We start from the raw sequence: 14,588 nt of genomic DNA on the forward strand, positions 1-14,588 counted from the left end.
AATGGAAGCAGTGCTAGAAATATAGAAACTGCTTCTAAATGAGTCATCCAAGATGTCCTGCCAGACCAAATAGAATCCGGAGTCTATTCAAGATTCTTTTTAGCACCAAAGAACAATATGGACCTGCGACCCATTTTGAATCTCAGCAGGTTGAACCAATATGACAAGTAAACGAGGTTCCAAATGGTCACAGTGTAGTCCATTCTACCTCTTTTGAGGAGGGACAACTGGATGTGCTCAGTAGTTCTTAAGGGTGCTTACTATGACATAAAGATAGAGTCCAGGAGGTTCCTGCACTTTTGACTGGGAGCCAGTCATAACCAATTTTGAGAACTGTCCTGTGGTCTCACCACAGCAACCTGTTTGTTCACCAAGTGTATGGTAGTGGTAGCAGCCTGGCTCAGGCTACAGGGGTTCCAAGTCTTTCAGCACCTGGACTGGCTTCTAATGGCTTCCACAAAGGCATCCCTAACCAAAGCCAGAGATTCCTTGCTCCAGCTGTGATTGCCCTTGTGCACAGCAGTGAAGTCCAAACTGGAACCAGTTCAGGTGCTGGCATTTATCGGTTGCCATCTGGATAAGGTCAACCAAACTGCAAAACTCCCACCTTCCAGGTTAAATTCTCTTCTGATTCATGCTTCTCAGATTTTACTATCTCAGTGGTCGCCTGTTTATTCAATTCATTGTCTCCTTTAGCATTTGGCTGCTCCTTTCTGCCTAGTATATATTGCAAGATTCCACGTGTGTGTCCTTCAATGGACTCTGGCAGTTAAGTAGTTCTATCTCAGTCATCCAGTGGATTTTCTCATTTGTCAGATCATCATTTGTCACTGACACATTCGGGGGTGGCTTGAATCTCATCTCATTGTTGCAAGTTGACCTGTTGTTCATCTTTAAGTCACAGTAACTAACCATGGATGCTTCCCTTCTAGGGTGGGGGTGCACTTAAAGGGGAAGGTAGTCTGAGGTGCCTTTTCTCAGGCCAAAGCCGATCTCCACATGAACGTGGTTCTTTCAGGACCTCCTTTTCAAGGGTGTGACTGCCATCCAGACTGACATATTAGTATGGCATTCAAATAAAAAAGGAGGAACCTGTTCATATCGGCTGTGTTGAGAAGCCATGTGGATTTGGCTGCGGAAAATATCCTCTTAACAGGGTTCGATTGCAATGCACATCCCAAGGAATTGCAGCATTTTGGTGGACATCTGAGCAGGCATATCCTCCTGCCTCATGAGTGGTCTCTGAATCCAGAGATAGTGGCATGGATTTACAGGTGCTGGGGCCTTCCCCTGCTGTGATCTGTTTGCTTCTCCATCCAGCACCAGATGCAGTAGTTTCTTTGCAGTGATATCACTGGAGAGGCAATCATCAAGGGGCGCTCTTCCGCATACTTTGTTCTCAGGACTTCTTTATGCCTATCCCTGACCCCATTGATAATCAATTTTCTTCAGAAGGCAGCCCATTGTAGAGCGACTGGGATTCTCATTGCCCCATTCTGTCTGAAACTGGTTTGGTTCCCCTTTCTTTGGCCTCATCTGCTTCACCCTCCCTGGGTGCTGGACCCCATCCTGGGTCTGATATCTCATCCTTCAGGCCTGTCTCATCCAAATCTTCACCTCCTCAAATTAACCATTTGATTCCTCCATTTCAAAAGATGGCTAGAGATCTCAAGCTTTCCAACAGGGTTATTCATAGTCTTTCTTCCTCCCTGAAACCTTCCACTTGGAAGGTCTGTGGAAGCAATTGGAAACAGTTCTCCCTATGGACTTCTTCCAAGGGTCCAGATCTCTCTTCTGTCCATTTGGATGCTGTTATTGACTTTCTGACTGATCTGTTTCATTCCGGCCTCAGTTATTCAGTCACTTAAGGTTTATTTGGCCAACATCTCCAACTTTCATATTGGTATGGATAATAATCCAGTGACAGTTCTAAAACTTTCTGAGGTATTGCTGCAGAATCCCATTCATGATCCAACTCCTCCTTGGAATCTCAACCTGCTTTTGCAAGTTCTTATGAGACCACCCTTTAAATCGGTGGCCAAGGTTGGTCTAAAGCTATATAATGGAAAATCCTCTTCCTGTTGACAATTACAACTACAAGATGGCTGTTTGAGCTTCAGGCACTATTTTCCATTCTTCAGTACCTGTTTTTCCACAAGGATAGGGTCATAATAAGAACCATTCCTTCCTTTTTGCCTAAGGTAGCCTCTGAGTCAAATCTGAATCAGCCTATAGATTTACCTGTTTTCTTTACAAAATTTCAGTAACAAAGGAGAGTATTTACTTCATTGTTTGGATGTGTACTGTCAACTGAGATTCTATTCGGATACATCCAGAAATTTCAGAAAATCTAACCAGCGTTTTGTCTTCTTTTCCAAGTCATGTTTGGGTAAGCCAGTTTCAAAAGTGACCATATCCAGATGGTTTTTCAATTGCATTTCCTTTGCATACTCATTGAAGGGATTTATTTGCCTAATAAGCCTAAAGCTAATCCCACCAGAGCAGTTGCCTTTTTCACTCAGGGATGTATTGATGATGTTTTTGTGGCAACTGCCTGGTCTAGCACACCTACCATCATGTCCCATTGCAAATTGAACATTCATTGTAGATCTAGAACCTCTTTTTTGCTCCACCATATTATGGAATGTCCTATCCTAGGACCGCCCTGGAGATTTTACTGGCTGGGGATTCTGATCACAGATTGAGACAGATGGCAAAGGCAACATCTGATATGAAAGTTATGTACTTATCATAATGATAGATCCATGTTATCTTCTTCTGCCTCAGCCATCCCCTCCCTCTGTGCTCCTCTAAGTTGTCACTGTTGGGTGTGTCTCTTGGCTGGCTGTGCAGACTGGCTCCAAAGCTCTGTGTGGGAGGGATCTCATGATGCTCTTATCCCTTTGCCAGATCTTTGGATAAGTTTTTTTTCTTTCCTGTTGTTATAAGGGCAATGATGAGGTAAACTCGATTTGAGGAGATTCAGAGTAGAAAATTATTGATAGAGAAGGGGGAGCTCCAGGACTGAAGATTCTGACTTTTGGCTTGAGGTCTGAATCTGGTCCAGTAACCCACAGGTTGAGAAGGAAGGAAGATAATGTGTCTCTGTCATTATGTTAATTACATAACTTCCATTTATTTTACCTAATATTGAAAATAAACATTTTACATCTTACTTTATCATTAAAAATAGTGATTTCTGTAATCTGTGCATGCTGAAAGAATAGTAATTGTTGCTAGCATGATTTTGAATAAAAAGCTGCAATAATGATATGAAATATAAAGGGTTAATTTCGGTATAGTATAAAATGCTGAAAAATAGAAAGTAGTAAGTGTGCTGGCAAGCATATATAGCTTAATTAGATATTGGCATCCATGTAAAGGAGTATGTTATTGAGAAACAAAGTCTGTAAAAATAACTGCGCAGATGGCAGCTGGAAGGACATCAACAAAGAAAAGAGCTGTAACATCAAGCAAGATAAAGCTGGAACACCACGTTTCAGATAATACAAGAGTGAGTTTCCATGGATCATCAAACTACAAAGAACCAAGGACAAGGGAACAAAGGAAAACTGTTATACAAAAAAAACTGTTATACATCAGACTTCGAGAAAAAAATATCAGACTTTTGGTATAAATATGAGTGTGTATAAACAAGCTTTGGGAATTTGCCATAGAGAGCTGGCAGCATCTGTGTTGCATGCTTGCAGATCCAAAAGGAAAATGTAATAATAAAAATGTGTATTAACTGAACCTGTTGTCTGTGTATTTATTGTACTTAGTACAATACAGTAATAAGAATAGTTGGTCACAATAAATAGTAAGCATGCATGTAAATGCAAGTAACAGCAAGAAACCAACAGAAGGCAGTATATAAGTTTTCACATGCTACCCCTTTCTTGCACTGCAGCTTGAAATATTTTGCATCATTATTTACCATTACTGTTTTTTGTTTTGTTTTGTTCTTTTAACACAGGCCAAAGTGCTTCGTGAAACTAAACCAATCCCCAACCTGATATTCGCTATTGAGCAGTATGAGAAATTTCTGATTCATCTTTCCAAGAAATCTAAGGTAAATTCTAATGCTATAGATATGAAATTAAATAACTTTTACAGCTGCTTGGAAAACAATATTAGTGCTCACCAGTGATTTTATATCAAGACCTAACCATGTATCTCGTTTAAGGCAGAATTTGCTGGCAAATAACCATAAGAGCATCCTTTTTCAAGCAGCACCTCTTAGACGGTTTCTTTTCAGCAGTTACTGTACCATCACTTAAGTATTACTGCTGGAACTGTTACTGCCTCCTTTGATACTTCATTACTCAGCCATCTGAGCCTTTCCTCTCAGCAGTCCTCCTGCAGCTTCCACCTTGGGGTTTTAATTGTTGTGATTTAATCCAAACTTGGACTCACCGAAGGGTCCTCAGCACTGGATATAACCATATGAGTTGATCTGTGAAGTTGGGTTACATATGCCATCCCCCTATGCTCTTGTGATTGGCAGCCCCTTCCCATCAAGTAGCTGTAGTTGGAGATCCCTGTTGTGTGGGCAGGTATATTTACATATCCTTGTATACACCATAGGTGTCAAAACTGTTAAGTGTGCTTACTCAGTGGCTGAGGTGAGATTGAAGGCCCAAGGGCTATGTGCTCTGTCCTAATATGGCACTTGATGTTACACTGTACACTGGCATGAGCTACATATGCTCTGATCACATGAGCATCTGAGGAAAAAAGTGCAAAAATGAAATGAAAGAGAGGATAAACCAAGTCGAAGAACTATGCAGGAGTCACCTTATAGATCATCAGATAAAGTAAGAACATACCTGTGATACTTCAGAATGAGTAAGACAAATTAATAGTATAAGAACTTCCTTCAGCCATAGGTCTTCATGGACTGCAGTCAGTACGCTCGAAATCAGTTTGTTGGTTCTCTCTGTTAGACATTTTCAGTTTCTGAAGTGTAAGGAGGGGGCTCTACATCAATCAGATGGAGCTACACGTTTGCCCTTATGGTTGTAAAAGCCTTGTAGAGAGAACCTTTTTTAGCACTCAGTCTGATTTAGTCTACAAGCCGTTCTTCATGTGGTGACAAAAAAAAGGAATGTATAGTGGCACAGTGGTTCACATCTCAGTGGAATAATTTGCTGTCAATAATCAGTGAGCTACTTCTGCAGTCCCCTTCTACAGTTCTGAGTACAGAATTTGTGGTTGGATTTGTTATACTGAAAGTGAGAACTTCTGAAGGTAGGTCTGCTCTTTACTTGGAAGAATGTGGTGTTCCTCCTACTTTGCTCACTACAGCAGGGCGAGGGGGGGATTCAGTGTGGAATCATTCTCTATCCTTCAGTCAGGAAAATTCTGGTATGTTTTCCCACCATTTTTGTCGATAATATGATTTGTCATGTAGCTCAGGAAAGAAAGACCAAACAAATTTATCACACCCATGGTAGTTGATAATGGGGTTCATTTCCATTTCTTAGGTCTCTTACAACAAAGGACATTCTCTTGGTTTTATCCAACGGGATCCCATATGATAAAGGTGATCTATGACTCCATTTCTGGGGCTGGCTTCTATTTTTTTACATGATGATCCCACTGGTTATCAGAAGTGACTGGAGCTGTCAGGAAGCCTTCCATCAGACAGAGTTACTCTGCCAAATGGAGAAAGTTTTTTTGGGCCAGAAAGGTTCCCAATTCACAGCCCCCTTACCAATCACAGTGTGTGTATAACTTAAACCTCAGTTATTCCACTGTCATAGTTCATTTGTTAGGGCATTCTGGCCTTTACAACCTTGTAGAGGGAAGAACTGTGGCCCAGCAGTAGCTGAGCAAGCTGCTGCTTAAAGCAGTCGTGTATCTTAGCCTGCCTTTGAAACCCCACTTCTTAAAGCAGTCATGTATCTTGTTAGTTTGCCTTTGAAGACCCCCTCCTTTCCCCTCCATATGACCTGAACTGCCTTAGTGGCAAATGTCCCGATCCCCACTGCTCAAATCCAGTAGTTCGGTGATGCTGCAAATATGTTGGAAAACCTTTTTTTGTGGCCTCTACCTGTGCTGTTTGGATCTGCAGTTGTATGGTCTTGCGTGAAGGGAACCATATCTCGACTTTCAAAAGGATTAGATATTCTTTACCGACCCACTTCCTCCTGAACTATTCCACTTATCTTCATGGATTTTTTCCCCACTGGTAGTAAAAACAAGGCAATGGGAGACCACCACTATCTCAGGTTCTGCCTAAAGCAAGTGTATTAGTTTAAGAAGACTGAACAGCTGTCTATCTCATTTGCCCTGGGGGTGGAAAGGCAAACAAACATCTTCCAAATGAATTGCCAACTGCATTATCCTTTGTCATCAGACAGCATTCTTACTAGTAATGGCTTTAGTCAAAGCCTATTCTTTCCATTGCAGTCATGGCGCTTCCATTCTTAAAAATGTTCCTGTTGCAGGCATTTTCTGTTGTCACTTGGTCCACACTCTAAGCATTACTTTTTGACTGCAACTGTAGGAGTCAGGCCTTCATTGGTGCTTCTGCACTTTGGGAATTCAAATCAAAGTGACATATTTTATAGATCTGATCATTTGTGAATGTTGTTGACAGCATTACTTGCAACCTTTTTGTCAAAGGCTGCACACATCCCACCCCTGCAAGAACAGAAATTGCAGCTTCCAAAAAACGATCTTTCTGGCTAACAAATATTTATTTTAAAACTTACATGTAACACTGCGGGCCCACATTCCCTTAAATATTAAAATGAAGGCTATATTGGTGCCATAGTTGCATCTAAAACAAGAGCATGGATCCAAGTCTGGTAACGGCACCAGTATCCCAAGAGTATTGATCCTGTTTGTTACTTTGATTCCTTGGGACATTGATGACCAAGTAAAGTCAGCCTTCAGACACATCATAAAAATCCTCCTCACTCTCATGGACTCAATTCATTGAACATACTGGTTTCCTATTTTAACTTGCCCAGAAATGTTATATCCAGTACAAGAGGAGCATAGATAATCACTCAGAATAGCAACTTTTTCATGAGACACCATGCCTTGAACATTGAATTCTTCAAGTAAGATCTTGAATCTGATGTAGACAAGATGAGAAACATAAACCAGGACATTTTTTCCACTTTACCTAACTTATTACATCTTTCTGTTCTTCCTTGTTTAAGTTTTTCTTTAGGCAGATACTTCACTCCCCAAAAGAAGACCCAGCTTTCATTGAAAAAGAACGGATAAGACAATAAATTGAGAGGTACTAGTGAACAAAAGATGCAAATGCCAAAATATTGACTTACTAAGGTTTCCCCCTCAACTGATGTCTATTATTAATTAAACCTTTTCATTTTCCATGGATGTAGCTTGAATGCATGCATTTTGGAATGGGGATAGTTTTCAAGGTTTTCTCAATTCATTTTTGTGAGGTGTTTTTTTTTTCAAAAATTCACTTTAAAGTAAGTTTACTACCATTTGAAAAACTGTTATGTTTACTGTGAGTAAATCAGTTTTCTTTAAGTGCAACCATATTCCTAGATAAGCACTGACTTTGCTTGTTTTGTGTAGGCAAGAACCACAAGTCAGAAAAATGCCTTCATTGCCAGAAATGTAATTAGATCATCTTTTAGAAAAAGACAAACAGTAAGTGAGAGACTCAAAAGAGGTGCAGTGAATCTGTACCTTCGTTTTCCTCCAAATTTAAAAAGCAACAGTCACATTTTCAATCGTAAATCATCATCAGGATGGTGCAAGCACCATGAAAAACTGAACACACCATTCTCTGAATTGTGATAGGAGTCAGTGAGTGACCAAGTCATCCTTCTGTAGATGTCCTGATCAGAAAAACTCCAGTGACTCCCCCTCACGTATTCACACACATTTAAGGGGATTACAAAGTTGTCAGTGATGATGTTGATAGGACCATACTCCACCTCACCCCTTTTATAGTGATGAACTGTGGTCATTCGATCACCTTATGCTGTATCAGTTCTGATGAGCCACACGTTAAGTTGATGGTAAGGCCTGATAATTTGAGCTTGGTTTAGGATCAAGACTGCATTTAAGTGTCTCAACAGTTTCATTAAGGGTTTGAATGAGATATTGAAATATTGATGTCATTTTACATATCAGATTTGTGTAACTAGGAGTTAAGGGATCTCCACCTGCCTAGTTACTCCTGATTCTCAGTCTTTTTTTGCAGTACTGAGTAGCTAATAGTTCATAGGTGTTTACTAGGCTAACAACCACAAGAGCCTGTTTAAGCCTAGACATGCATCCCAAATGTCTGACAAGTTCTGGTACCCTTAATAAGTGTAAGCAGGGGCTTGGGAGATGAAACATTTACAAGCAGGGGCCTGGGAGATGAAACATTTACAGGATGTGTGTGTCCATTAGAGAGATAGGTGCCAAACCAGGGATGAACGTCCTGTTCCCTATGCAATTGTCCAAGTTACACTTGAATTGGGTTAGGGAGGAGATCTGCTTCACATGGATAAAGAGCCTGTTCCAGAGACAGGGTAGTCTCTGGGATACATACCTGTATCTCCAGCAGGGCCTGATTATATCACAGGCAAGGTTTAAGTATTAAGAAAAGGTAATTATGGTGCTGTTTGTTTTGCAGATATGCAGGAGGTTCGTCAGAGTGGGGCCTGACAATGCCCTGTAAACCAGGCATAGATCTCCCCTCAACAGCCTGTATGAGACGTAATACAGGGATAGGGCCTTGACACTGTCTGCATAAGACATGTTACTTATGCCCTGTATTGTTTTAGTGAGGAATATTTGTGGACGTTCCAATTCATGGATATGCTTGTTTAGGGACATACCAAAGGCAGCTTTGTACTTAATAGTAGGTCTGATGAATACCGAATACAGTGGAACAATGAGTTCCTTGGACCTAGATGCCATACCTTTGCTTATAGGTTTCACAACATAGAATGATCCTCACTACTGTAGACAAGTGGTGGTCAAAGGCTAGATTACTGTATATGTGTGTGTCCCTACGTCCCTAACTACTGGGTCAACTGTAAGGGGTGTGTTGTCAATATGCTAGTTACAAGGGGTGGATGACTTCCCAAAGGATACTATTATGCATTTCTTGACATTTAGGTTTAGTCCATGGCTCTGATACCAGTTGTATGTCTGTGTCAGCCCTTCCTGGAGAACATTGTGTGGTGTGGGATTCAATGACAGCTCCTAATTTGCAATCATCTGCAGATTTAGTCAGGCAGAGTCTACTGATATTGGCCTTGACTTCAGAGAAGTAAATCACAAAAAGGACTGGTCCCAGAACTGTTCCATGAGGGGACTCCAGTTGTGACTGCCCTCTTAGTAGAAGTGGACTCCCCGGTTCTAACTTCCTAGGTCCTGTCTGTGAGCCTTAACCTAAAGGCTGGCTTCCTATGTGCTGCAGGATTCATTGGTCAAGAAGCCACTTTGAGCTATTCTCCCCAGCATTAATTAGTCAGTCTTATCTGATGAGGAGAATAGATCAATTTTTGAGTCATAGCATTTCCCTAGTTGCAGTCAATCATTTTTAAGAATTGCATCATGTCATTAGGCCAAATCCTCCATTTCATCTAGCCTGTCAGGGGTGCAATTGCCCTCTCTTTACTAAAGATTTCTCCTTAAAGAGCTGTTTCGAAAAATCAATCCTCTTACCAGATTTTAAGACTCGCTTGTGAATGTATGTAAGTTTTAAAAATGTAGAATACTTCTACCTCTTCCCAAACCTCATCTTAAGTTTCTGCTGCCCCTATTTTCATTCATTAAGTCTGCTCCAGCTGAAGAAGCCTACTACAATCAAACTCCAACCCCTTTTTCCAAGGAAATGATTGGGAAATTTTCCTTTCATATTCAAACATGGGTAGCATTAATCTATATTTAGTAAATCATTCAGCTAATGGAGCAGGACACACTGTATTAACCAGTTTACCAGCATTTCTGGACCAGCTCCCAGAGACCATCCAACACCTGGGCAACCTCTGACAGGAAATCCTCAGCCTGTTCTTCAGGAGTGCAATGGAATCAGTTTCCCAATGGATATAGGGGACCCCTTTTGTTTCATGTTTTTCCTGCTCCTCAGAAAGAGAACATTTGTCCTACTGCATATCTCAAACACCTGTACTGTTTCACTCAATAGAGAAGATCAAAGTGCTATCAGTTCTCTCTAGCAGGGGCATTGGTAGTATACTATAGACACCTTCGTACTCCCAGTCTTGTAACTTATTAAATGTTTCTGTGATTCTAGGACTGGATTTTCATTTCAAGATGTTAGCATTAGTCTTTGGTCTCTTGCCACTTGCTTTCATCTTTACCAACTGTTTAGACTTTATTACAGTTCATTTCAGAAATTGTAAACATTTATAGTTTTCCTTATCTCAATAATGGGAGAATCTCATAAAGTCGAAGGGCAAACTTCTGACTCTTCCATTTTATAGGTTCATAGGTGTGTAGTAGGCTAATGGCCCTGGAGCCTTTGCAAACCTAGTCCATAGGATTACCCTGACATAGTGCCACCCGACCTTAGTTCCTTGTGCCTGTGTCGAGTAGAGCCACTGGAGTGATCCCTTGGGTGAATGTTCTATTTCCCATCCATTCATTAAGATTTCTCTTGAAGAGGGCCAGTGAGGTGCTCTGTTTGACATGTATGGGAAGTCTGTACCATAGCAGGGGCAGTCTCTGGGTTTTGAACCTGTCCCTCCAGCATGTTCTGTTGATTGTGGTAATAAGGTTTCTTTAGATGTAGCTTTTCTAACAGAGCTAGGTCAGACATGGCTTTGTAAGTCAAGCAAAGATCACCTCTAAATAGGCAATATGAGATAGAGAATAGTTGGAGTTTTTTTGTTTGTCCATATAGGACAAGTGTTTAAGGCCTAGGATCCTCTTTGTGAGGTACCTTTGCAGCCTCTCTAGTTGTTGCAGTTGTCTAGTGAGGTACATGCCTCAGGGTGAACCAGTATGTTTGTAAATGGTCACCTTGCAGTCTGTCACCATTCTGGGGCTACATCTAGATTTAGATCAAGCCAGAATCTTCCTAACTCTGGACAGAAAAAAGTCCACCCACCAGTGTCCAGCAGAGCTATCCCAACACGTTAATCTAGCCAGAGACTTTTCTGAAATCCTGGACTTCATGGCATCTTTGCATTTCTACTAGCAAGGTTGAGGATGACATCTTGTCTCTTGCATCAGGCCTCAGAGGCATCTGCATGATTTTGTAACATCTTATCCATGGGTACAGGAGAGCTGGCTTTGATGAATGAATCAAGACAAATCCATTCATAGGAATGACCTGACTTGTATCCTTTCAGTCTCATATCTGATCTTGACCATGGTTGCTTCTTTTGCAGGTTGAAGAGCCCACTTTTGTGATCAAGATGGCCTATGAAAAGTTGGTACCATTTCTCTAAGTTTGCATTTCAGTCTCCTGGAGCTTATAACAGTACATTATGTCTTGCTTCATCAGGGAAGCTGTGCAGATAAGGGCAGACAACACTACCGTTATTTTAAATCAACAAACGGAGAGGATGCAAATCTGGATGATTCTTTGTAAGACTACAAATATCTGGAACTTGGAAATGAGAAACGTCCAACAACCTTGCAGATGCAGTCATTGATTGTATAGCTCTAGATTATAGGTAGCATTTCAGAAGCAGCTCACAACAGACTGTTTCTAGTTTTGAGACTGGACAGAGCTAGAGCTCCTTACCATCGCTCTACACCAAAAGCTTTCAAAGTTCTTTCTGAAGGGACATCAGGGTGTTTTGTTTAAACAAATTCTCGCTCATGGAAATTGAGGTTTATCTATTTCTGTCCTCCCCTTTTATTGATTCATAATATTTTCAAAGTCCATCTGGAACCAACAGTTATGATTCTTAAAATTTCCTTTGTAGCAAAGGTGAATCTGGACTCCCCTTCTCTAGCAGTTGCCCTAGATCCTTTCACACAACTTTTGATTTTGTCAGTCCCTTTGCCCAAGCTGTACTTCAAATACCCCTTACCCCACAGCTTGATATATATGGCATTAGCCAGATGTAGGGCTTTACAGCAGGTACTAAAGTCCCTTTGGTAGCCATAAAGGATTCCACTACAGTTATTCTGCCAAGAAATGATTTGCATTATGGGGAGGAGCCAAGAATTAGGACCCCATTTTCTGTAACCTTATTCCAGGCTTTGACTACCTTTGGTCCCTTTCAGATGTTGGGTTCATGTCTTTATTTTTCAGTTTGTCTCCCTTGCAGCCATTTCAGCCTTTCACTCTCTTGTGGAGTAATATATCATTCAAATGTTATCAAAAGAATTTTAAGAGCTTCTGTTCACCTAAAAACCTTGATCATATCTACAGTATCATGTCAGGATCTGAATTTTCTATTAGAACATTTGACAAAAGCGGCTGTTTAAGCATGTGGATCTCGTGGACTCGAAATGTGTCCTGCAAGACAGTACAGTTTTGTACCTACCATAAATGTAGATGTTCGAGTGTTCACCCTGCTGCAGTCATCACACTTGGGTTATCCTGTCATCAGGCGGTCCCACAGTCGGCCGGAATTCCAAAGTCTTGGTCCGGCGTCGGTTGCTGTCGCTTCTTCCCTGACGTCAGTGCGCCAGGGGTATATATAATGCATCCGACGCCATTTTCTTCAGTTTTTCTTGCCCTAGATGTCAGGTGCCCCCAAATAGGTGGTCAGTAATTAGTACCAAATTAAGTAATTTTTTTGCACTAACACAAAATCCCTCCAGCTATAAGCAAATACATCAGGAAGGTATTGCAGAGATTTAGCCAGTTAGATCAGAGGGGATGGAGGGAGGGTAACCTGGACTGCAGCAGGGTGAACACTCGAACATCTACATTTATGGTAGGTACAAAACTGTACTATGTTCATCGTGTTACCCTGCTGCAGTCATCACACTTGGGTAGAATCCCACAGCTATGGATGGGTGGAGGAGTTATAGAGGGTTAGAGGAGGCTAGAAGGCCCTGCAAAACTGCAGTGGCGAAGCCAGCCCTAGGGTGGTAAGTGATAGTGTTTGGTAAAGGTGTGTACTGAACTCCAAGTTGCAGCTTCCAAAATCTCCTTGGTTGGAACCCCCCCCCCCCCTGAGGAAGGCTGTAGATGTAGCTGTTGCCCTGTTAGAGTGGGGCCTAATGGTAGCAGGAACTGGTTTTCCATGATGGGTATAGCAAAAACGAATGCAATGTCCTATCCATTTGGAAATGGTTTGTTTTGATATAGCCTTCCCTTGTGAAGCTGTAGCATAGGATACAAAGAGCTTGTCAGATTTTCTGAAAGCTTTAGTTTTATCCAAGTAATAACGAAGTTGCCTGTAAATGTCCAAGGACTGCAGGAGTCTTTCTCCTTTGTTCTGCGGGTTTGGGAAGAAGGTGGGTAAGTGAATGGTTTGATTTAAAGATGCACTGGAAACCACCTTAGGCATGAAGGAAGGATTAGTTCGTAGAGAAACTCTGTCTTGATGGAAAATGAGGAAAGGTTCCACTGCCATTAATGCCTGCAGCTCTGAGACTCTTCTAGCTGAAGTTATTGCTAGCAGCAGGGCAGTCTTCCATGATAGGAACTGTAGATCTGCAGAGAAAGCTGGTTCAAAGGGAGGTAGCGTAAGTTTTTCCAGAACAAAATTAAGGTCCCATGTTGGTGTAGGTGATCTCCTGGGGGGCCTAATGTTTTTTGCCCCTCTGAGGAACTGCCTTAGAAGTGGATGCGAAAATAAGGGTGGTTCCATGTTGTAGTGGGCTGAAATAGCTGATACATGGATTTTAATGGAAGAAAAAAAAGAAAGTCCTTTCTGCAACATCTCAGTTAAATACTGTAGAATCTGAGGCATGTGAGGCTGAAGTGTGTTTTGGTCTTTAGCTTGGTTCCAGGTACAAAACCTTTTCCATTTGTCCGAATAGGCCTTCCTGGTGCTGGGCCTCCTGGCTTCCAGAATAACATCCATAACTGCTTGAGAAAGAGGAGCTGGCTGGATGTTTAGGGGATTTGCCATGCAGCCAGATTTATGGTTTTTAGCTGGCTGTGAAGAATCTGATTGTTTTGCTGTGTGAGCAAATGGGCAATTTGTGGTAAAATCCAAGGTGGGCCCTGGGCCATATTCCTCAATAGTGGATACCAGTGCTGGCGTGGCCGGTCTGGGGCTATGAGTATCAGTCGTGGTCTCTCCTTTCTGACTTTCAGAAGCACCTTTGTGAGGAGAGGCAATGGAGGGAAGGCATATACTGTCAGGTTTTTCCAACTGAATGAGAGTGCGTCCACTTTCCAAGTTTGATGGTGAAGTGTCCTTGTACAAAATTTTGTTAGTTGATAGTTTTGAGGACTGGCAAACAGGTCTATGTCTGGAAGGCCCCATTTTTGAGTTATCATTGCAAATACTTGTGGATCCAGTTTCCACTCGTGGGGATCCATGACGTTTCTGCTGAGGTCGTCTGCCAATGTGTTCTTTTTTCCTGGCAGGAATTGAGCTTGTAACTGTACTTGGTAAGCCAGAGCTGTGTTCCACAAGGTCATTGCTTGCCTGCATAGAGGGTAGGAGTGTGTACCCCCTTGTTTGTTTATGTACCACATTACTGAGGTGTTG

General features: G+C 41.7%; 1 protein-coding gene across 2 annotated transcripts in view; it reads left to right on the plus strand.

Annotated features, from left to right (window-relative positions):
- Nucleotides 1-14,588, plus strand: part of FANCI (FA complementation group I) — a 2,406,750-nt gene that overhangs the window by 2,316,631 nt on the left and 75,531 nt on the right. For both annotated transcript variants that reach the window (XM_044078210.1, XM_044078208.1), the window contains exon 36: nucleotides 3,977-4,072. In XM_044078210.1, the coding sequence (XP_043934145.1) occupies nucleotides 3,977-4,072 (96 nt within the window). The remainder of the gene's footprint in view (nucleotides 1-3,976; nucleotides 4,073-14,588) is intronic.

Source organism: Protopterus annectens, chromosome 7.part0 (genome assembly GCF_019279795.1).
Source record: "Protopterus annectens isolate FY-2018-M chromosome 7.part0, PAN1.0, whole genome shotgun sequence".
Classification (NCBI taxonomy): Eukaryota; Metazoa; Chordata; order Ceratodontiformes; family Protopteridae; genus Protopterus; species Protopterus annectens.